Source organism: Hypomesus nipponensis, chromosome 3 (assembly GCF_054491055.1).
Source record: "Hypomesus nipponensis isolate SF chromosome 3, ASM5449105v1, whole genome shotgun sequence".
Taxonomy (NCBI): Eukaryota; Metazoa; Chordata; class Actinopteri; order Osmeriformes; family Osmeridae; genus Hypomesus; species Hypomesus nipponensis.
In genome coordinates, this window is record NC_140363.1 from 15,518,526 (window position 1) to 15,540,290 (window position 21,765).

Genomic DNA, 21,765 nt, shown 5'->3' on the forward strand with positions numbered 1-21,765 from the left:
GTCAGCGCGGAGAAACAGCTCCATCTATTGGACAGTCTGGGTGCAATACTGCATATGCGAAAACTCGCGTATTGATTTTCTGGTTCCGGGCCGTTCGTTTAACCTTTCTCTGGACACGTTTATCAATAATGACACAAGTAGTTTGGACCATTTCTATTTGACTACAAGACATTTCTGTCGTCCAATAGGGGATTTCTTTTTCTCTCCTATCTACCATAGTTCAATTTACGCGTATTCAATCGCAATATTATTGTAGACGTATTTCATAAACATTTAAATGACAAAAAAAATTACAATTTAGATTTGTATTTGTAAAAGATTTCTATAGAACCAAATCAGTGACATAATGTTTTGAATTTTAAAAGACATTGAAATACTTAATATTGAAATGTTAACACCCCCGAATTTGTTGTTTTGAATTCACCTCTTCATTTTTGTATCCGATTTTGTTTTTTTACATTGAAATACTTCAATGTAAAAAAAGAAAAACTGATAAAAAAAATTCAAACAGTAAAATTCAGAAATATATCATAATTTCAATGTTGTTCGATGTTGTTTAAATTAAAAAAATATGTTACTGATTTGCTTCAATAGTTTTCACGCTGACACTTTTTTTGATCGGCGTTGAGTTGCCAGCCATCCAATGACGTATAACGTCAGCGACGGCGACAGACTGAAAAAGCAATGGTAAGTGAGCCAGCAGTTTCCAGCTCTTTACAATATCATTGATGATAGTGTATATTATCCACATGTTATCTCGGCAAATATACGAGTGGTCATGCACCTTTATTTTTAAATGTTTAACCTTATCGTAATGTTTATTTTCTATTCTTACTGTCCATAAATCTGGACAGTAAGTGTTAGCTCGCAATTAGCCTGCTAGCTGCTAAGCTAGCTACATTAGCGTTCCTACTGCCAGTACAGTACAATAGAACCGTTTACTTGCTTGCTACTACTTCTGTGGTTTCACGGCCAATCAATATTTTTCCAGTTATCGTAATGAGAATGTCATTAATTTTGTTCGTTTTAGGGTCAAAGTCAAAGCGGAGGACACGGTCCCGGCGGAGGAAAGAAAGATGACAAGGTAAACATCTCTGTCAGGCTCAAGTTAATCCATTTTTGTTTTTCGAATCTAGACAGTAATTAGCACTTCAGCTCTTCTCAACAACATAAATAACTTCCCTAACGGTATCCTTGTGACCCTTTTGGTCTTGAAGGCTAATATATTTGATAAAATTAAAAATGCTAGTGTCATGGTCTTTCTTAGAGTTGTAGTGGGGGATATGTGTGCTATCCGTTTGGGGCCGCGGATGTTGCTCAACTGCATTTATAACTTGTTGCTATAGTCTGTGTTAACGAAGGATAGCTGTTTTGACTACATGTGTGGTCACGAGTTCTATTGTTTACTGTTCATTTGAACAGGGGATCAGTTGGACCATAGAATGGTTATTTCATTCATTCTATATATTCTCCCACTTTTCATCGGCTGTCAACATTCAGAACAGTTGATGCTGGTTTGTTAGTGGAAATGGATACTTCCTTCACACAGACTAACTGCGTTTTTCTTAGGACAAGAAGAAGAAGTATGAACCACCGATCCCCACCAGAGTTGGCAAGAAGAAGAAGCGGACAAAGGGGCCTGATGCTGCCAGCAAGCTGCCTCTAGGTACACACACGCATACAGTACACACGCACGCAAGCAATTCTCATCTTAATATCCAAGCGTCTCATCATGACATACACACACACACCTCACAGACAACCATGCCCCTGAAATCTGGCAGTGCTTTCACCCCATACATTTAAATAAGCTTTGTACGCAAGAACTTTACATTGCCAAACCTTTAGGGAAAATCTTAACTAGAAAACAAAGCTGAGCCCTCAGGTTTTGTAGCCTTGGTATACTGATACCCCCCACCCCTTCTCCAGTCACCCCACACACGCAGTGCCGTCTGAAGCTGCTGAAGCAGGAGAGGATCAAGGACTACCTCCTCATGGAAGAAGAGTTCATCAGGAACCAGGAGCAGATGAAGCCTCTGGAGGAGAAACAGGAGGTACGGTATTCACATGCCTCTCTGGCTCACCTTGTATCATCTTCCTCTGTGGAACTTTGGATGTCTTGGAGGCCAAGAACAGGGCACTCACTATCTCTCACCTGCTCCTATTTGTATGCTTCCTTCTCTCTCTCTACATCTCTCTTTCTCTCTCATATTCTCTTATATACTCATATATGTGACGAAACGTTCTAGGAGGAGCGTTCCAAGGTGGATGACCTGAGGGGAACCCCCATGTCAGTGGGGAACCTGGAGGAGATCATCGATGACAACCACGCCATCGTGTCCACCTCGGTGGGCTCGGAGCACTACGTCAGCATCCTGTCCTTCGTGGACAAGGACCTGCTGGAGCCCGGCTGCTCTGTCCTCCTCAACCACAAGGTGTGTGTGTCTGTGTGTGTCTGTGTGTGTGTCTAATGTCTGTGTGTGTGTCTGTGTGTGTGTCTGATGTCTGTGTGTGTGTGTGTGTCCTCAGGTCCATGCAGTGATCGGGGTGCTGATGGATGACACAGACCCCCTGGTGACGGTGATGAAGGTGGAGAAAGCCCCTCAGGAGACCTACGCTGACATAGGAGGACTGGACAACCAGATCCAGGAGATCAAGGTCAGAAGCAACACACACACACACACGTTCTTTCATTCACACACACAAAACAATCATTTACTTTGTCATTCATGATTGGTGTGTTTGTACTTTTTAAATGGATGGATTCTCAATGCCTGGTGCTGATTGGCTGTTTGTCCTGACTGACAACCCTTGCTGGTGTGTGGTCCAATCAGGAGTCAGTGGAACTGCCCCTGACCCACCCAGAGTACTATGAGGAAATGGGCATCAAACCTCCCAAAGGGGTCATCCTCTATGGAGCCCCTGGCACAGGTCAGACACACACGCCCTCCCTCAGGTCTTCCACACCATGGTACTTCTACATGTGACTGTCCTACTCCTCCTCTTCCTCTTGGTCATCATCCTCTCTGATTGGTAGGTAAGACCCTGCTGGCCAAGGCGGTAGCCAACCAGACGTCGGCTACCTTCTTGCGTGTGGTTGGCTCGGAGCTGATCCAGAAGTACCTAGGAGACGGGCCCAAGCTGGTCCGAGAGCTGTTCAGGGTGGCCGAGGAACACGCCCCCTCCATCGTGTTCATAGACGAGATTGATGCTATCGGAACCAAGAGGTGTGTGCGTGTGCATAGATAGAGAATTGTAGGTGCCTGAGTGTTCTAGCCTAGTGTGTCTTTATTAATCTGTGTGTGTGTGTGTCCCTCGTCCAGGTATGACTCTAACTCAGGAGGAGAGAGGGAGATCCAGAGGACCATGCTGGAGCTTCTCAACCAGCTGGATGGCTTTGACTCACGAGGAGATGTCAAGGTCATCATGGCCACCAACCGCATAGAGACACTGGACCCTGCTCTGATTAGACCTGGTACACACACACGCACACACACAGATTCTGGATTTACGCCAACAGCACAGTAGCAGTAGTTTCCCTAACTTCCTGTCCTCCCCTCCTCTCCTTCCCCAGGTCGTATAGACCGTAAGATCGAGTTCCCCCTGCCGGATGAGAAGACCAAGAGGAGGATTTTCCAGATCCACACCAGCAGGATGACCGTGGCGGATGATGTAACCCTGGATGAGCTTATCCTGGCTAAGGATGACTTGTCAGGAGCAGACATAAAGGTGCATTATGGGAGTACAAATATGGGGGAGTGAATAGAGTTGAGATGTGATGTTGGTAAGGTCTTTCACAGGACGTTTTTGAGACCCTCTCCTGATCTGGATCTAACCACTCTCCTTTTCTTCCATTCCTCTCTCCCAATATATTGTCTCTCTTTCTTTCTACACCCTCCCTCCCCCCCTTCCCTCTCTCCCTTCAGGCTATCTGTACAGAGGCAGGGTTGATGGCTTTGAGGGAAAGGAGGATGAAGGTTACCAACGAGGACTTCAAGAAGTCCAAGGAGAACGTCCTTTACAAGAAGCAGGAAGGGACACCCGAGGGACTCTACCTCTAACCTCCCCCAAACATCCACCCCCCCCTGGTTACTCCCCCAAACCTCCCCATCACTCCTCTCTTACCAACCGGCCAGACATCTTTCACTACTTCATTCTCTGTAAAAAAATAAGGCATCAATCCTACTTCCTGCATTCTTTTAGGAACTGTCTGATTCAACCTGATGGGATAGGTACTTCTGTTCATAGCTGCCTTCAATCTAGTCCCATATCAGATCTCAAGAAGGTTGAAAAGCAGGATTACTTCTAGCCGGATGGCACCCCTGCCACCAACAGACTCACATGCAGATCTCTTCACTTGATGTTAGCTGTTCATTTCCCTATATGTAGAATCAAAGGCTTCTATACTTTGGCTGTAATGTTGTGTCTGAGCGGGGCTGAGTATTACATGTTGGCACGATGGCAAACTACACACCTCTGGAATTGTATTTACAATAAAGTTTGTATTGATAATGAAAAGCTCTCTGTCTTAACTCTCTCAGTATTTTTGTGTAAAAAGTAACATTTATTAGACAGGCAAATTATTCAAATTGGATCCATCAAAATATTTATATTTCCAAATTCACAGTGTCACATCGGTTCCAATGAAATCTGATGTCTGTCCAACCAGCCTCTCCAGGCATGGTAGCAGCAATGCATCATGGGAAGCGTCAGTCTTCCAGCAGAATGTCCAGCTCCTCCATGGGTAGCCTCAGTCTCAACTCTTTCTCTGTCAGCAGGTCCAGATACTCCTGCATGTGCTCTGGGAACAGACGCACTGCATCCATGTAAACTCCCTGTGGAGAGATGCACACAGTTTAGATACAGAATGGAGTTAAGAAGGTACGAAACGTTTTAGACTGTACACACACAGTCGTATTATATATTTTGTAGGGGTGGGGGGGAAATCAAATTGCGATTCAGTCTTCTAGCAATTCACAAAAAAAAAGATGTTATCGGGGCTATGTATAATAATTTTTTTATTGGAATATGAATCGTGACGCCAAGAATCGAATCTTGAGGTACCAAAAAGATTCCCACCCCTAATATTTGGTATTATGTGCTGACCTTGGCCCAGGGGACATCCTGTAAAGCCTTGTAGAAGACAGCCCTGCCCTTCTCCACACTGCCATCAGACACCTGGACAACACACAACATCACCACCCAAATAGAAACATTACTCATCACAACTATACACAAAGAAACATGACAACTTTAACCCACTCAAATGCAGATGCAGCTGGTGTTATATCATCTACTGGAAGGATGTTGTAAAGTGTGTGCTTCCTGTTCCTGTCTCACCAGGAAGTGCATGTTCATCCTCCACAGCAGGGGACAGTGGGCCCCCTGCTCGGTCGCTAGGGCGTTCTCAAACAGCGAGCGGATACGGTTGCTAAGTCCGTTCTCTGGCAGGGTGGGGAGTGCTTCGCCATGGGAACAAGACCTGTACGTAGAGACACCCATATTACAACATTACATCTCATACCCTTCACACAACCCTGATATGTTACTCAGATCCAAGCTGCAGTAGCCTGGAGGGATACTGGGGTGTACAAAGACTACGGTTTCAGAGACAGGTATGTTGGGTTTAGCTCAGTGGTACAGCATTTGACTGCTGTAGAATCAGCTCCTCTGTTCTCACCTGAGGGCAGAATCCACAAGTTGCTTCCTGTGCTGCTCCGCACTGATGGCAAAGAGCCGGGGCACAACACTGGCACAGCCCCTGGCAACGCCGTGGCAGAACCTCCGCGCCCTGCCGGCACTATGGTAACGGTTTTCCACCTGTACATAGAGCCTCCACAGGGGGGCGCTAGTGGGGTGGAGCTGCAGGGCAGAGGTGAGGGTCTCTCTGAGGGGTCGCAGTGGGTACACACTGGTGCTGGTGTGATAGTGCAACAGAGCAGCCTGCTGGACAGCCAGGTACTCGCACTCCGAGGCTAGCCGGTTGGCACTCGCGCCACTAGCTGGGTTAGGATCTGTGTTAGCATTAGCCTGGTTAGCTTCGCTGTTAGCGTCAGGCTTGGAATGGAGCTGGCCCAGCCGTTCCCTGGCCAGGCTGTACACGGCCTCAGCAGCCTCCGGCCCCACAGTCAGGTACTGGAACAGGGCGTAGCAGCCCACCAGGCCCGACACCAGGCTAGGCTGGTTCCACTGCCCCAAACCACCAAGCTTCTGCCCCTGAGCGGTCAGTTCCTTCCCAGGGTCCTCCTGCTTCTCCAGGCCAGCCAGGCAGGTGTGCAGGGCCAGTTCGTAGGTCCTCCTAGCCTTCAGCACCGCCACGGGAGCCAGCTCTCCAGAAAAGGTTTCGTAGCTCCCCCCCTCAGCTAGTTTGGTCAGCACGTACACAGCAGCTGAGCCCGTGGCTGGCCCACCCTGCCCCCCTCCGGCCACGCTCTGTCCTGCTGCCTCCTCTACCTCTAACTGGGCGTACAGCAGACAGAGGTGGCAGAGGGACGAGTCAGCAAGACCCCCGGCTACACCCAGCACCAGGGCGGAGTCAAACACCTTGCGGGCGTCTGCTAGATTACCCAGAAGCCACTCCAGGTGTGCGTATTCGCGCCAGAGAGGAAGCCAGCCGCGGTTCTCAGGCTCCTTGAGGAGACACTTGGCCACACGCTTGCTCCTCTTCCCCTGGACCCGAAGACGACGCTTGTTGCCGCGCCGCACGCAGTGCAGCACCTGGATCAGGGAGGTGAGATGACGGTGAGCTGAATGGGGAGAGGGAAGAGCAAGAAGAGAAAGAGCAGCAGAGTAGAGAGGACTAAAGAAGTGGGGAAAGTAGGTACCTTGAGTTTTTCGTACTGCAGCCAGCAGAGATACAGAACTGCTCTCTGCTTGGAAGGGAATAGGGGCAGAAGCATCTGGAACACGTTGGTCAGAAACTCCTCCCCTTGCTTGCCCAGATCTGCCCACTTCCTGGCACCCTGAAGGGTGGTCATGTGTCCCACGGGGCTGAACAATGGGGCTGGGAGGTGGTACGCCGTGAGTGGCGGCTGAGCTTGGGGCACCTCTCCCAGGAGAGACAGGTCCTCAAGCAGTGAGCTCCACCAGGGGGCGGTGTGGGCAGAGGAGCAATCTAGCGCCCCTGTAGGCAAACCCAGGAACTGCAGGAAGTGAAACATTAGACGTAGCTTGAGCTCTGGACTATTCACACGAATCAGAGACTGACCGATGTCATCAAACAGAACCTGGGGGAAAGAGGGAAAGAGAAGAATAACAATAAGTATTTATAAATAAATACACCAGCTTCATAATAAAAACCCATGTGCTCAGAGGCCTCAGCCAATACCTGTCTGTCTGGGTCCTCACAGTCTTCCACCGATTGGCCCTTGGCTTTGTCCGGCCTCCAGGGCAGCCAATGGTTGGCCTCACGGGATGTCTCAATGTCCAACCAGATCCTCCACTTTGGCCAGGTCCTGTCCTTCAGCTCCTCTTCTAGATCTTCATCATCATCATCATCCTCATCTGAAACACACCCATCGCTGAGGTTATACACCGTGTGTGTGCAATGTGTGTGTGCGTGCGTGCGTGTGTGTAGTATGTTACCTGTATTAGGGAGAAGCCAGCCTCCTCTCTCCTGCTGAAGCATCCAGGCCTTCCAGCCTCGGGCGCCCCTCTCTCCCACCCTGGCCTCCCCGCTGTCCCAGAAGGGCTCGAAAAACTCCACCTGCACACACACACACACACACACACTGCGTTGTTGAACAAGCTAGGTAATTAATGCAAATGAAGTGTTTAACATGTCAACACATGCAGGAAGGTGGTCATTAGAACAGATTATATGCGCGACCATGCCTCAGTCTCCAACAGACACAAACGCATTCTTCTCTCTCTCTCTCACACACACACACAAACACACGCCGCATCAAACTGTGTCACAAACGTGACACAAGCACTAGCACAACCACCCATCATGTCTTCTCACTCTACAGTCCTGTTGACACTCTGAGCCACGTGTGTGTGTGTGTGTGTGTGTGTACCTGCTGTCTGGTGGGCAGGTCTTTAACGCTGTCTGGTTTGAAGAAGGTGAAGTCTAGCAGAGCCTGGAACAGACACACAGCCTTCTCAGAGTGTCCCGTCTGACGCAGGAAATGACACTGCTGCACAAAGATGTCTGGCGGCCAGATGGACAGAGAGATGAGGCAGGGAGGGAAGGAGGGAGGCAGAGGAACAAAGGGAGGAGGGCAGGGGAAAAAGGCAGACTCGTTAAGACAGCCCCATTCCTGCATGATTCAAAGCAGGTAGATTACCATACTAGGTGCTTAAGAGATGAAAGCATAGGAAGCTTTAATGAGGAGGATGAGAACGATGTGTGTGTGTAAGAGTGTGTTTGTGTGTGTAAGTGTGTGAGTTGGTGAGTAAGACTGTGTGTGTTTGCGTGTATGTGTTTGTGTATGTGTGTGATGATGACAGCGGGAAAGAAAGAAATACCAGATAATCTCTCCGGAATTAAATATTCAACAGGCCAATCAAATCCTCCACCCCCAGGTCACATGACTTTCACAAGCCTTTATTACTTTCTTAATTATTCATCCTAGTATTCATGAGGTTCTGATTATTCTTATTGATAATTAGGGGATGAGAATCCTACAGAAACTGGTCTGAGTCAGGGTTAATCAACCCTCCCTCTGACAGTTCTTTATAAGACACTACTACACCTGACATCGTGTTTGACACAATCAACCAACCCTTCCTCTTTGAAGGGATCTTTGACATCCTCTACAGCCATGACTAAGCCCGTCATTTCAGGGATCTTCAAAAGGTCATCTGAACCACACAGGTGTGGTCAGAATCCTCAAACAGGAAGCGACCTGACCGGATTCTACTCCTCTGCCTGCTTATAGCCCAGGGGGCATAACCAAAAACCAGACAATGTTTAACCTTCATATCCCACTGCATGTAATGCATTATCCCTGCTTCACCACTGGATGGCGCCTGTGACCAGGACCAGAGATGAAGCTCCACTGACAGATCCAGATAGTTGGTTTCAGCATTCAGCTATAGAAGAAATCTCTTGCGGCTGAAACCAGAGCCGGCGCATTGCACTCCATCTCTGCCTGCTCCTCACTTCCCTGCATCCACCCACCCATCTCCACTCCATCCCTCCCCCTCTCCCTCTCTCCCTTCTGTCAGGGAAAACACTCAGGCCAGTCAGACGCTGGGCACCAGCAGGTCGATAGATGCAGCAGGACAGGAACACAGCAGGACAGCAGGAAGTGGAGGCAGCACGGGGAAACCTGATCCAGCTCTGCTCTGTGTTCACGTCTGCTGTACTAATATTTACATCGGCTGTTTACATAATCCGCAACCTACAGCGCGTCTCCCCTTTCACGGACAAGGCCACTGCAGCAGATGACGTGAGTCATCACACACACCTAGCTGAGCCAGTCAATCCAGGGGTGGTGGGGGGGGGTCAGTCTGCAGTACCAGACGGCTCTGTCAGCCAGGACTACAGGTGTGAGGGACATGCAGGGAGACCAAAGGATAAAAGGGAGGCTGGTTAACATTGGTCCAGAGTAGCGTGTGAACTCATTTACCCAGCATGCTTTCCTGGGTGCCGGGCAGGGCTGGGTGTGACGTCATACTTCCATCCTGCACAGCAGCGAGAGTGCTCAGACACTTGCCGTAGGCGGAGTTGACCTTTGACACGGAGAAGGTGCTGAAGTGACTCTGTGTGAACAGCAGGTACTCCCTCCAGATGGGGGCGCTGTTGGGATGCAGGAACACCAGCTTCCTCCACTCTTTCTGCAGGGCTGCAGGCTCGCACAGCTCCCGGCTCAGACGCAGCCTCTCCAGCTGCAGGGCCACGCACCCCGGGTTACTCTCCAAGGCGCGCTCCGCGATACTCATCTTCTTCTCCACAGACGCTCGCACCGACCGGCCGCCACGCTCCGCCTCCCTTGATCCCCCCTCCCCCCCAAACCCTCCCGCATCCCACAGCTCATCCTGGGAGGAGAGATGAGAGGAGAAAAGAGGAGTAAAAGTCCGTAAAAATGGCAACTGTTGGTTGCCATTTCGCTCTGGATAAGAGCCTCTTCTAAATGACTAATGTAACAGTGTCCATCTAACTATGTACCAACCATCTAACTATTATCAACCATCTAACTATGTACCAACCATCTAACTATTATCAACCATCAAACTATGTACCAACCATTTAACTATGTACCAACCATCTAACTACATACTAACCACCTATGACTTGTTAACAAACCTGGAAGTGCAGGAACTGCAGCCAGAGCTGAGTGTCTGTGGGCGTCTCTCTCAGCCTCCTGTTGAAGTCCTCCACCCTCCCAGCCAGCAGGGCGGCGCTGCTGTCCTTGTCCCTGGAGGGCTCCTGGGTTTGCCCCTGCTCACTGTGGCCACGGCCCTGTAGCCAGAGGGAGGTGGAGTCATCGTACACCCCTAGGGGGTTGACCCAGCTCACGGGTCCAGATCCCGCCCCAGCACCCCCCTCCTTGGGGCAGAGGGGCAGGGGGATGTACTCGAGGGTTGGGCCGAGTGCAGGCGCCCCGGGGAGGGAGGGAATGGGAGGGGCTTTCAGCAGAGGGCGGGCAGAGGAGCAGAAGTAGCGCTCTGTCTGCTTCCTATTCTTGTCAGATCGCTTCCTGTTTGAGGATTCGGACTCGGCCCAGCTGACGGCCTGCCTGCGTGGGTCCAGGCCCAGACAGGACTGGCCCTTCCTCCGGTACCTGGAACACAAGGAGACAGGTGAGCTGACAGAGACGAGCTCAGAAGAGCAAGACTGGGGTGAGGAGAAGGGAAGTGAGTGGAAGGGAGGAAACGGGGGAAACAACCTCCCTGTGGAGACAATAGGGGAATAGGGGAAGAGAATGATGCAAGAGGGAGAATAGACGGAAAGGGAAAAAGAGGGGGGTGTTACCTGGCAATGTCTCCCCTGTACAGAGACTTGTAGTGCCAGTTGGCAGAGTCTGCTTTGCGGTCCAAACAGAAGAGCTGGGCAGGGGGACTCTGGAGGTCATCCAGCCATGCAAACTTCTCCTCCAGTTGACACTGGACCTGGGGCTGCTGACTGGAGGAAGAGAGACAGAGAGACAGACAGACAGACAGACAGGTAGGTAGGCAGACAGGTAGGCAGACAGGTAGGCAGACAGGTAGGCAGACAGGTAGGCAGACAGACGATCACTAAAGAGATAAAAGTAACACTATCATAACTAATCTATTCTACCTTGAAGGTCCTGCTCCCTGGGAAGTGTTTGAGACAGTGGGAGATCTCGGAAGATAGATGAGTTACCTCAACCTCTTAATGGGGAGTCTGTCCTTGAGAGACAGAGTGTATGTGTGTTTGTGCGTGTGTGTGTGTGTAGAGGGTGCAATTTCAGATACAGGCTGGTTCAGACTCAAGAGCCTTGGCAGTCGTCCAAGATGCTCAAACCTCCTCGACACGCTTCCCAGAAACACTTTCACCCTCCCTGTTTCTCACACAGTCACAGACATTGTTCCTAGTTCTAGAACAAATGGTCGTGATTCAAGTGACACGGGTCATACCTAGGCTCCTCTGCATCCTTTTTCAGAAGGTCGCTGGGATAGACGGTGTCTGAATCCGAGCCGCTGCTGTCTGAAGGCCTCCCACTCCTCTTTCTCCTGTGTTTCTTCTTCTTCTTCTTCTTCTTCTCCTTCTTCTTCCTCTTTTTGGACGATACATCATTCCGGTCCTCCTCCTCCTCCTCACTTGACAACAGTCTGAAGAGTGATTCATGGATGGATTATAGACATTCTTCACATACATACATACATACATACATACATACATGAAACAATTGATATATAAAAGTCTACCGACAGCTTACAGCTTTGCTGCCTCTGTGCTATGCTTGAAGCAAAATATGTCTAACCCTGTAGTCACTTCAATAGTTGCCATAAGGCCCAGCACACAAAACCCTTTTAAATACATCTCACAGAGCAACACATCAACTGTACAGGGCTGCAGTGAATCATGGTGGGCTGTAGGGAGTAATGGCATAACGATTTAGGGGGTTTATGATGACTGTGCAGCAGCCAGCATTGGTACCTTGTATCTGCTGCTGGCTGCTCGAGCTGGATAGACTTCTCTACCGCACGCTGGTGAAGAGAAAGGGCCTCGTCGGAGCGGAAACTTTGGTTGGTCAGCCATTCCAGTTCTGTGACGGGCAGAGGAGAGAGGAATGGTTAATCAATTAAGCAATTAGCTCTTTGAGGCATTCAGCTTTCAGCCTGAGGATGGATCAGCTCTGGTGACAGCTGCATTAAGAACAATTGAGGTATCACTAGAGAGGGGTTGGGGGGAGAGAGAGAGAGAGGGGGGGGGGGGGGTCTGAGGGGAGGGAGGAGAGGAGGGGAGACTGTAGTGAAGGCAGTGAAGATAGCCCAGTCCAGAGAACTGTCAATGGGAACCAGTAAGCATGCTGTAAACTGAAGCATATATACAATCTCTGTGGTTAATAAAAATGAGAAATGAGTAGATGGTGAGGTGTCAAAAGAACTGCTGACTGAGTCTGAGCTGGTGTAACTGCTGTTGTGCCTGTTGCCGTTCTCAGCTCCACAGTTTAACGTTTCTACATTCCCCGCGGCATTCACTTTGAGTTCTCCCTCAAATAACAACCCACCTGTTGTTACACAGCCTACTTGTTTGGACCGACGCAAACTGCTGTATGTTCATACATTTGCATTCACATTCTTTACACTCTGTAAAAGGTGAGCAATGTGAATGTGATCGCGACTAACTAACGTAGCACTACCTTTAATAAGTTTGATGATTTAATCTTCATTAAAGATTAAGACGTAGCCAAAACGTTAATTTAGCTAGAGTAGCTAAAGCAGTAGTGTTAAATAGAAAGCCACTAAAAGATATTTCGACATCAGTTATATTAACTAAGGAGACAACATATCTATAAACAAGACATGTGATTCTTACCTTTAGGTGGTTCGTCAACTTTTTTACTCGCTAATCCTGCAAACGCTGGAAACAGTGCCATGTTACCGCTGCATGTAAACAGTCGCAGGGATGTGACGTCATATGAGTTGACAGCTCAAGTGGAGAATTTACTCTTGAATTCCTTGTATTATGCGTGTTTCTTGACTATGTATCTTTCTTACAATTTGTATGCATACAGTTAATACTGTTTATATTAGTTATAACTGACTTTGTTCAAATATGCTCACGGGGGACTCATTTTATTTCTGTGGATGGCACAGAATAAAATAAAAAGTAAATTGCCCATAAAGACTTCTTTATATGCCAATCAAATGTCTTCTATGTCACCATGTTGGGGTGTGTCAGTTCATAAATCTATATTAATAACGTACAGTTTGATTTTCTGGTTTCATAATTTAGCTTGTAGATGTTTTCATCCATTATCTTTTAATTAATATTTATACTATAGATAAATATGAAATAAATCATAATGTAACGTTTACCATTTTTATTGGAAATGTATGTTCGACCTAATGTCGTGTTTTAATTCTGAGACAACATTAATGTCGTTTGAGTTTATTTAGAGCAACCAATCGCAGATCACCACTCCTCCCTGCAGGTATCGAACCCCCGGTCTTATTAGGAGGTGCAACTATTCGCGACTCGAATGACAGAACCTTCAGAATCAAAAGAATTGTAGAAAAAAAATATTTGACATTATAAATGAATCAACTCCATTATATAGTATATATGTGCGACGTCTTCCTAAAAAATGAGTTGGTTGAATCGGCGCCATTGCTTGACGCATTGCAGATCTAACGTAGCCAATCTTGAGCAGTTGTACAGTGTGCAGAATATTGCAGGTCTCCTGTAACCAATGACCAAGCTCGTCTCAAAAAGAGCTGCAATTTCTCCAGCGTCAACAGTCCGACCAGCGTGTATTCTTCCGCAGAGATAAAATAGTGCTTTGCAAAAAAATAGTACGCCACTGCTCAAATTCAAGCGCAATAGCGTTTTCAACGACCTGTCAAACGGAGATACACAGTGAGGCCTCTACTGTTTCAGCAGTGCGAATTCCTATGTTCACAGTAAACTGTGCTCTAAGCACTTTTAGTCTCGTTAACGTAAGCCTGCAGTGAAGTTAAGAGATACATGAAACTTTCAACTTGATTCCCTAAATAATCTGCACTTGGTAAATAGGCTACCGGAGAGAAGTAATAACATCTATCATAATAACATAATAACAATAAAAAGTTGCAAAAGATGTGTATTTCATTACCAAAATAAGTCGTCTGGTTATCTGAACACGTATTAAAAGTAACCCATATCCGGTAGAGCTCATATTAACATGTTTTTTTAAATCCAGAAACCACAAATGACCATTTGGGTTCCATAGTATTAGTATTAGTCACAAGTATCAGTGTGAAAAATATAAAACATAGGAATGTGTTATATTTTTCACAATGTTACTTGTAACTAATACTATATCCTAGACCGTAAAATAACGTTCTTTTTTTTAAACACTTACAACCACTTTTTAACCTGTTTGTCAGTGCAGTCTGCCATGTGAATAACATGTTGCATGATAGTGGCCCCATGACCCTTGGTAACACTAGGGTGGTAACACTGACATATCCTTCCAGTTTGATGGTGCTTCTACAGATGCTAGTAATCATTTAAACTACTTTGGAGAAAGTGGTTTGCTTGTAGTCTGGTGCAAACTGATAGTCAAGAATGCTCCATCTCTCCCTCACCCTTCCATCCGTGCCAAGTGTGGTGCTGATGAGAGAGAGATCCTGCCTACCCTGCAGAGAGAAAATGCGGAAGTGAGTGAGCAGAGTTTCCAGCGGCGGAGGAATACACACAGCTATATAGGAGCAGACAGTTGTGGCCACACACACCTTTCAGCCCATCATAGAGTTCATTGGGTGCGGGTCAATCTCGTAGTCTAGCTTTAGAAAACCAAACTATACAGCACCGACAGACATGGTACGTATTATATGATACATTGAATATGTGAGTTTGTATATGTTATTGTAGAGCATTTAAGGCAAGGTGGCTGTGATTTTCATTGCATGGTAAGCCTCAACCGGAGTGCTTTCGAACTCGACCATTCAATGGAGTGGTAGCTCTGTGCGTCGATGCTGTCTGTTAGTTTTACTGATGTGAAATAGTTGTTATTTATAACTTCTCGTTGCCTATTCGGTTCTTCTTGTCGTGTAATGATTGGGTTGTCGACTGCCGACTGGTCATAGACACTGATAAGCGATCTGATCGGCTCTGGTGATACGAGGATGTGCCGTGTCCTATGTGCTCGACTCCACGCGCGCTGCAGATTAGACGCAGTTAACTCTGTTTTCAAGTGCTGGATGATGAATCAGAATTTCCGAAATGTGGATCTGAACGTTTAAGAGTTTCAAACGTATGTTACGTTAAAATGTGGCCAGGCTTTGTCGTAAAGACCCTCGAGATTTTATGTCATATGCTCTCTCACACACGCTCAGGCTCACACACACACACATACACACGCGCACACACAGGCGGATAGTTGGACTTTAGAGGACGCATAGTAATGTAGCTATCTGTTGATGCGGTCCTACGGCTAGCTTACCGCATATTAGAAATAGAGACGCCGGTCTGTATCTGCGGTTGTTTTTTACTCATTTTCTTTGCAACCCCACCCACATTGGTTACATGGACAAGTGAAAAGTAGCCCCGAGACTATTTTGTCTATCTCTCTTGACCAGTTCGGTCAATGTGAACGGGAGGGTTGAATAAATAACCATCAATTTTCAATAGCATCGAAGGCAGATTATTTCCATGTAATAATAATTGGAAGCAATTTGGTTCAAGCTTGTAGCAATGCCTGTCCCATTTCTATTGGATTCATTAATCACAATCACTGCGCATAATGTAACACAACACACAATAGGGACCATTCGTCTTGACAATTTGTCAATTTTTTTTATGAAATCACAATTCTGCGGTAGATTCCGTGTTGAATGGGTTGAACGTGTTGAGTTGATGTAACGGAACTCTTAACATGGTTTTATGACTACTTGTCTGTCATGGATCAGATGCAGACCTCTCCGGTCGGGCAGATCATCAGACACTTGATACACACCGACTGACTAAGGTTCTGTTCGGTTTACCGTTTCTTAATTGCTCTCTCAAGAAGCCCATCGTTCAGGAGACGCGCCTCACTTCGCGCCCTGCCGTGGGAGGGTGGATGAGGTTGTGTAACCAGCGGGGAAGGGGAGGGGGGGGGGGGCGTGAAAACATGCATCTCAGATTAAATGATGTTCTAGTGCTAAAAGCACGCCTTGTTTCCCCGAGAGTATGGAAGGAATGCGTACAAGGGAGTGGGAATAACAAAGCTACGTATTGTCTCAACATAACCATAAACACAATCACCCTCAGTCATAACTGCAGGGAAATTATGGATTTAATCCCCTTCTGTTCCAAGTTGTAGAACGATGACGCCTCTTGACCTCGCCTACCCTCCAGTCACACCCAATCACACAAACCCAGAGTTGAGGAGAATATGGAAGACAGGAAAAGAAAAGGGCAGGAGAGAATAATCAAAATGACCTCCACACAGACCTAAAACCTCTTGAGATTTCCTAGTAAAAGCGTTGAAAGGATCTCACTGATCTGGGTTGCTGTGGTGCAAAAGACCTTGAAAAGCTTTCTAAGATGACAGTGTAGAAAGTCTAAGCCATTTGAGTGGGCAGCACTGAACAGTTCTTGTGTCTCCATGCAGAACAAGATACAGTATTATCCTCGCTTCACCATCTCAGAATATACCCACAGGCACCATGCTAGCGTACACTGACTCTGGTGACTGGCTAACTCGCTGACTGACTAACTAGATAAATAACTCATTGACTGAATGGCTTTGTGGTCAGTCTAGATAGCAATACAAACTACCTGACTGACTCACCTGTTTTACAGCCTGTTACTGCAATTACAGTCATAACTGGTAAAGTCACATACAGGCCTGCTCCTGTCACAAGCACTGTGTGATAGCTTTTCCAGGATGCAGTTATGAGGGAAGATACCATGGTGTACCGATGGCCACCATTCTCCCTGTGGGTGGCAGGATGTTGAGTCCCTTCTGGAGTCCGCTGTGACATGGGTGGGTGTGTGGTTGCCATGGTGAGCGGTAGATAGCTGGCCAGGTTTTTTTGAGCTCAGTAGGCCAGCAGCAGAGCAGTCACATCCAGGCCAGATTCCTGGCAAGCCCCGCACACTGCTTCGCAATCCAGGCCAGATTCCTGAGAGGAGTGAGGGTGTGTGTTGGGAGGGGGGGGGGGGTGACGTTGGAGGTAACCTCGTACCAGGCAGGGCTGCAGTGTTCCTGCAGAAGGCCCCCGGCTGCAGTATCTTCTGCCTGCAGTCGCAGAGAATCCAGTGTCATCCTGGAGAGCACGTAGAGGTGAGGTCTCCTGGGTCAGGATGCTGCTACATAGCAGGACCCTGGAGCTGTGGAGGTCTATTCTTATCATCTCTAAGGAGAGCGTGGCTCCAGAGGCTGTGTGTCTATGGGCAGTGTACAGGGTGTGTCAGGAGGAGAGGTGAGAGTTCTGTGTGTGTGTGCGTGTGTGTGTCGTCTGCACGCTGACCTGGCACAGGGCGTCACGTGACCAACTGGCCATGTGACCTGTCCCTAATCAGGGAAATGACCTGTCTGTCTTCTTGGGGGGGGCTGTAACGGTAGCAATATGCTGACAGACCGGCTCGTGGTGAAAACCACCTGGCAACACATCAGTCACCCAAGCAACAGGCCTCTGTTGAAACGTCGACATGTTGAAATGGAGGAAGTGGTGTCTCCGGACACCCAACACCTCTTCAGCGGGAGGTGGACACGTCAGTCCAACCATACCACCCCAGGGCTGAACTGACCAGCTCTCACCCTGACCTACGCCGCCTCTGGCGGGGCTGGGCTGGGCTGGGCACCCCCTGCGTACCCCCTCAGCACCAGACACCTCCTGGCTGGGGCTGAAGACAGACACACTCTCTAGATACACCGTGACAACCACACAGACACTGAGAGAGCCAGTCAATTAAACAGACTGGTAGAAAGTAAGAAAGATAGACACAGACAGACGGAATTTGACAGACAACTTGGCAAACAGACAGAGAGAGAGACAGACAGTTTGAGATCACAGCGACGGGCAGAGAAACAGCCGGGGAAGAGAGGCAGCCGGACAGGAGGTGTACGAGACGGGAGGGACAGACAGGTGAGCAGCCATGCTGCCTAAGAAGCGAGCCCTGTACCTGGAGCAGGACCTGGTGTCTCTGTCCATGGTCTACGAGCTCCTGGACCAGCAGCAGTTCTTCTACCAGGAGCTCATCCAGCAGCAGGAGAGGAACTACAGGAGCTTCCTGCAGATGCTGGTGGACTCCACCTCCTCGCGCTTCGACGGCCTGGTCAAGGAGCTGCAGGACTTGAAGAACGGCCTGCAGAGCACTCGCAAGGACCTGGCCGAGGTCAAGCGCCAGGGCGGGCAGAACGCCAAGCGGGCGGAGTTCCTAGCCGAGGGGCTGGTGATGGTGCGGGCGGCCATGGACGGACTGACGGCCAGGGGGGTGACGGGGGTGACGGGGGCCACGGGGGCGTCGAAGGCTAAGAAGGCTCCTCTGCTCTCTGGGAGGGACGGGGGCAGGAAGGAGCCCTGGCCGGACACTGAGCCCAAGGCCAAGAGACTGGTAGCAGACCTGACGGACATTCACTTTGGTGCCTTTCAGGTCCAGACGCAGACACGCTCTGAACGCACACACACACACACACACAGGTGTAACAGTAGTCAACCAGTGTTGCATTGTTATTGAGGACGTAGGGGCGGGTCAGTCTTTGTTTCGCAATGATTGTTTAAGTTCAAGTTTGTGTTAGTGGGGTTGTAACTTGTACTGGACAGACTGTGGTCTTGGCAGAATGGTCTGGGTGTTTTGGTCTTTTTGGATCGGGTTGTGGGGTCTCTGTATGGCTGGTTAGAGGCCAACTCTCTGACTGCCCCATCAACTTGTTAGGCTGTTGACAGGCTGGCTCTTTGACCGTATGTCTCTGGAGACGAAGGCTCCCAGGCTGTTTGGCTGGCTGTGTGTTTGTCCGGCTGGTTAGGCATGTGAACTCTGGTTTTTCTGCCCCCTGATACATATTTATTCTCATGAATACTGATGTGTTTGTAATAACTAGCAGCTCACATAACGGATATGTAAATTAGACGAGGGAATCAATGCCCGTGCATCAGAAGAGCCCATCAGAATGTTCAATTTTTTAAGCAGTTGTGAGTTTGGATTGGCTAAGACTGGTCTCTCAGATCCGGTGAGGGTGGGCAGTGACATCTGTGTTTACTCCACAAACCAGCACACCTACATACTCCACCCTGTCTGCAGTGCATATATATATTAGTGCTTCTTCTGTTGTTCATAAGACTGCATACATAGTGGTTGATGACCTCTGTCCCCCTTCCTCCCCCAGGCAGACCAGCTCACAGAGGAACAGATCGCTGGTAAGCAGCTGTGGCAGCTAGTGTGACTGCTGCTCTCTGATGGAACTAGCCGTGAGGATTGCTGCATTGGGTTTACTACAGACAGTCCTCAAGCTGCACTATGTACTATAGCATGTATACTAGAGAAAATCCTAAAGCAGCACTATGTACTATAGCATGTATACTACAGAAAATCCTAAAGCAGCACTATGTACTATAGTATTATGGATACCAGAGATAGTCGTTAAGCTGTACGTGTACCATAGTAGAATGTGAGACAACTTCTCATGCAAGACCTGGAGAATGTGTGTCTGCGCCAGGCACAGCAGGTCCTACAGATGAACCGTGTGCATGTGTGAGTGCGTGTATGTCAGACGGCTGTGGAAGACACTCAGCTGTGCCGGCTGTGCTCTCTCCCCGCTGTGCAGAGTTCAAGGAGGCGTTCTCTCTGTTCGACAAGGACGGAGACGGCACCATCACCACCAAGGAGCTGGGCACAGTCATGAGGTCACTGGGTCAGAACCCCACAGAGGCTGAGCTGCAGGACATGATCAACGAGGTCGACGCTGACGGTGAGCACGTTTGTGTGTGTGTGTGTGTGGACCATATGGATTGTAGGTTCTTCCAACAACCAGCTTTTGAAGGAGCTGAATGCTTGCAGGCCTGGGTGTGGCTGCTCCAAAGACAGGTGTCTGGATCAGGAGTATGCCAGGACGTAGCAGCTGTCAGGCACATGCCCACACACAGCCTACTAAAGAGATTTCCTACTGAGGATTACGTGTGTGTGTGTGTGTGTGTGTGTGTGTGTGTGTGTGTGTGTGTGTGTGTGTGTGTGTGTGTGTGTGTGTGTGTGTGTGTGTGTGTGTGTGTGTGTGTGTGTGTGTGTGTGTGTGTGTGTTGCTGGTGTAATGGGTTTAGCCTCCCCACCCCTGATCTTGTGAACCAGTCAAGCGGTGCCTGCATGTAATCTTGTCATGGATCTAACCAACCTGGTCACCTGACTTCTCCTCACACACCCGACCTCTGACCCCCGCTGCTTTCTCTCGGTTACCAGGCAACGGGACCATTGACTTCCCAGAGTTCCTGACGATGATGGCGAGGAAGATGAAGGACACGGACAGTGAGGAGGAGATCCGAGAGGCCTTCAGGGTATTCGACAAGGTGGGTCTCTGCCCTGTGTGTGTGCGTGGGTCTCTGCCCTGTGTGTGTGCGTGTGTTTGTTCCCAGAAATGTGTGTGTGTGACCGTGTGTTGTCGCGCTCCGCCGCAGGACGGTAACGGCTACATCAGCGCGGCCGAGCTGCGTCACGTGATGACGAACCTGGGAGAGAAGCTCACAGACGAGGAGGTGGACGAGATGATCAGAGAAGCCGACATCGACGGAGACGGACAGGTCAACTACGAAGGTGTGCACACGCACGACCACACGCACAATCGCCATCTATGGATCTACACGCTGTCTCTGTCTCTGCTCTCTCTGTCTGTCACTGTCTTTAACTGTCTCTCTCCCTCTCTTGTCTCTCTCTCTCTGTCACTGTCTTTAACTGTCTCCCTCCCTCCCTCTCTCTGTCTTTGGGGTGTAGCTATATCCTCTCCTCTAGCAATAATATGATGTTGTGCCAATGTAACCAGAACAACAATCTCCACGGTAGCAATGACAGGACGGTTAGATTCTCGTTGTTTTAATTGCGTAAGACCAGCAGACATGCATACACCCCTCAACATAAACCTTCTAATGTTGTTGTTGCTGTTGCTATGCTCCACCCTTGTCATACGCTGTCTGTTTGCTTTGCTTTTCTCTGCAGAGTTTGTACAAATGATGACAGCCAAATGAATCCCCGCCCTCCAGATCTCCTTAGAAGACAAAAAAGAATCAGTCAAATGTTTTACTTACCTCTTGCAAAAATATACATTTATTCATACTGTTTCTGTATAGAAAACATAACTGAATGTTGAAAAACAATAAATTCTGTCCACATAAAGAAGTTTAAAGAAAAAAAAAAAAGTTGAAAAAAAGCAAAAACAAAAATGAGTTGCATGTACTGGTTAGTGGTCGTGTCCCAGCGCAGAGTTCAACACCAGTAATACCTGATCTAATAGGCTACCTGTTAACCAACCAGCAGCTACGCACTGCTCCAGGAGGTCCACTTCCTGGTCACATGTGCTCGTGGTGATGTTTGGGCTGGCCAATCGTCTTCTTTTATCTCCTGTTTCTGTTCTTCATGCATGCAGCTTGAGAGGCGGGGCCTCGGCGAGGCTTAAACGTCCCGCCCCCACGATGCCCTGGGATTGGTGGGCTTCTGGACAGTCTATCTGGAAA

At 48.5% G+C, this 21,765-nt stretch overlaps 3 protein-coding genes across 3 annotated transcripts; 2 read left to right on the forward strand and 1 right to left on the reverse strand.

The window, feature by feature from the left end:
• The first annotated feature begins 645 nt into the window (after nucleotides 1–645).
• Nucleotides 646–4,518, forward strand: LOC146300012 (26S proteasome regulatory subunit 4-like). Its single transcript, XM_084679157.1, has 11 exons — nucleotides 646–687; nucleotides 1,031–1,084; nucleotides 1,570–1,666; nucleotides 1,930–2,054; nucleotides 2,250–2,435; nucleotides 2,530–2,658; nucleotides 2,835–2,931; nucleotides 3,038–3,227; nucleotides 3,324–3,475; nucleotides 3,575–3,729; nucleotides 3,927–4,518. Exons 1-11 carry the CDS (start codon nucleotides 685–687, stop codon nucleotides 4,059–4,061), a joined length of 1,323 nt encoding a protein of 440 aa, XP_084535283.1. The 5' UTR covers nucleotides 646–684; the 3' UTR covers nucleotides 4,062–4,518.
• Nucleotides 4,519–4,541: 23 nt separating this feature from the next.
• nrde2 (NRDE-2, necessary for RNA interference, domain containing) lies at nucleotides 4,542–13,043 on the reverse strand. The gene is made up of 14 exons (XM_084679146.1): nucleotides 12,953–13,043; nucleotides 12,071–12,179; nucleotides 11,548–11,742; nucleotides 10,922–11,071; nucleotides 10,253–10,730; nucleotides 9,576–9,984; nucleotides 8,019–8,152; nucleotides 7,585–7,705; nucleotides 7,328–7,503; nucleotides 6,825–7,226; nucleotides 5,681–6,717; nucleotides 5,341–5,482; nucleotides 5,107–5,178; nucleotides 4,542–4,835 (listed from the first exon to the last, which is right to left on the reverse strand). The coding sequence occupies exons 1-14, from the start codon at nucleotides 13,011–13,013 to the stop codon at nucleotides 4,710–4,712; spliced, it is 3,612 nt and encodes a 1,203-aa protein (XP_084535272.1). The 5' UTR covers nucleotides 13,014–13,043; the 3' UTR covers nucleotides 4,542–4,709.
• A 1,754-nt stretch (nucleotides 13,044–14,797) lies between these two features.
• LOC146300014 (calmodulin-1) lies at nucleotides 14,798–21,430 on the forward strand. Its single transcript, XM_084679170.1, has 6 exons — nucleotides 14,798–14,941; nucleotides 19,437–19,467; nucleotides 19,875–20,018; nucleotides 20,501–20,607; nucleotides 20,716–20,851; nucleotides 21,251–21,430. The coding sequence occupies exons 1-6, from the start codon at nucleotides 14,939–14,941 to the stop codon at nucleotides 21,277–21,279; spliced, it is 450 nt and encodes a 149-aa protein (XP_084535296.1). The 5' UTR covers nucleotides 14,798–14,938; the 3' UTR covers nucleotides 21,280–21,430.
• The last annotated feature ends 335 nt before the right edge of the window (nucleotides 21,431–21,765 follow it).

Bases quoted from the DNA above. Each gene is read 5' to 3' on its own strand.
- LOC146300012 (XM_084679157.1), top strand. The intron at 1,085-1,569 runs GTAAACATCTCT...CGTTTTTCTTAG, and splicing joins GAGGAAAGAAAGATGACAAG to GACAAGAAGAAGAAGTATGA. The intron at 2,932-3,037 runs GTCAGACACACA...TCTGATTGGTAG, and splicing joins CTATGGAGCCCCTGGCACAG to GTAAGACCCTGCTGGCCAAG.
- nrde2 (XM_084679146.1), bottom strand. From the start codon at position 13,013: ATGGCACTGTTTCCAGCGTTTGCAGGATTAGCGAGTAAAAAAGTTGAC. The intron at 7,504-7,584 runs GTAACATACTAC...GGTGTGTTTCAG, and splicing joins CTGGCTTCTCCCTAATACAG to ATGAGGATGATGATGATGAT. The intron at 5,483-5,680 runs GTGAGAACAGAG...CTCTACGTACAG, and splicing joins CTTGTGGATTCTGCCCTCAG to GTCTTGTTCCCATGGCGAAG.
- LOC146300014 (XM_084679170.1), top strand. The intron at 20,608-20,715 runs GTGGGTCTCTGC...GCTCCGCCGCAG, and splicing joins CCTTCAGGGTATTCGACAAG to GACGGTAACGGCTACATCAG. The intron at 20,852-21,250 runs GTGTGCACACGC...TTTTCTCTGCAG, and splicing joins CGGACAGGTCAACTACGAAG to AGTTTGTACAAATGATGACA.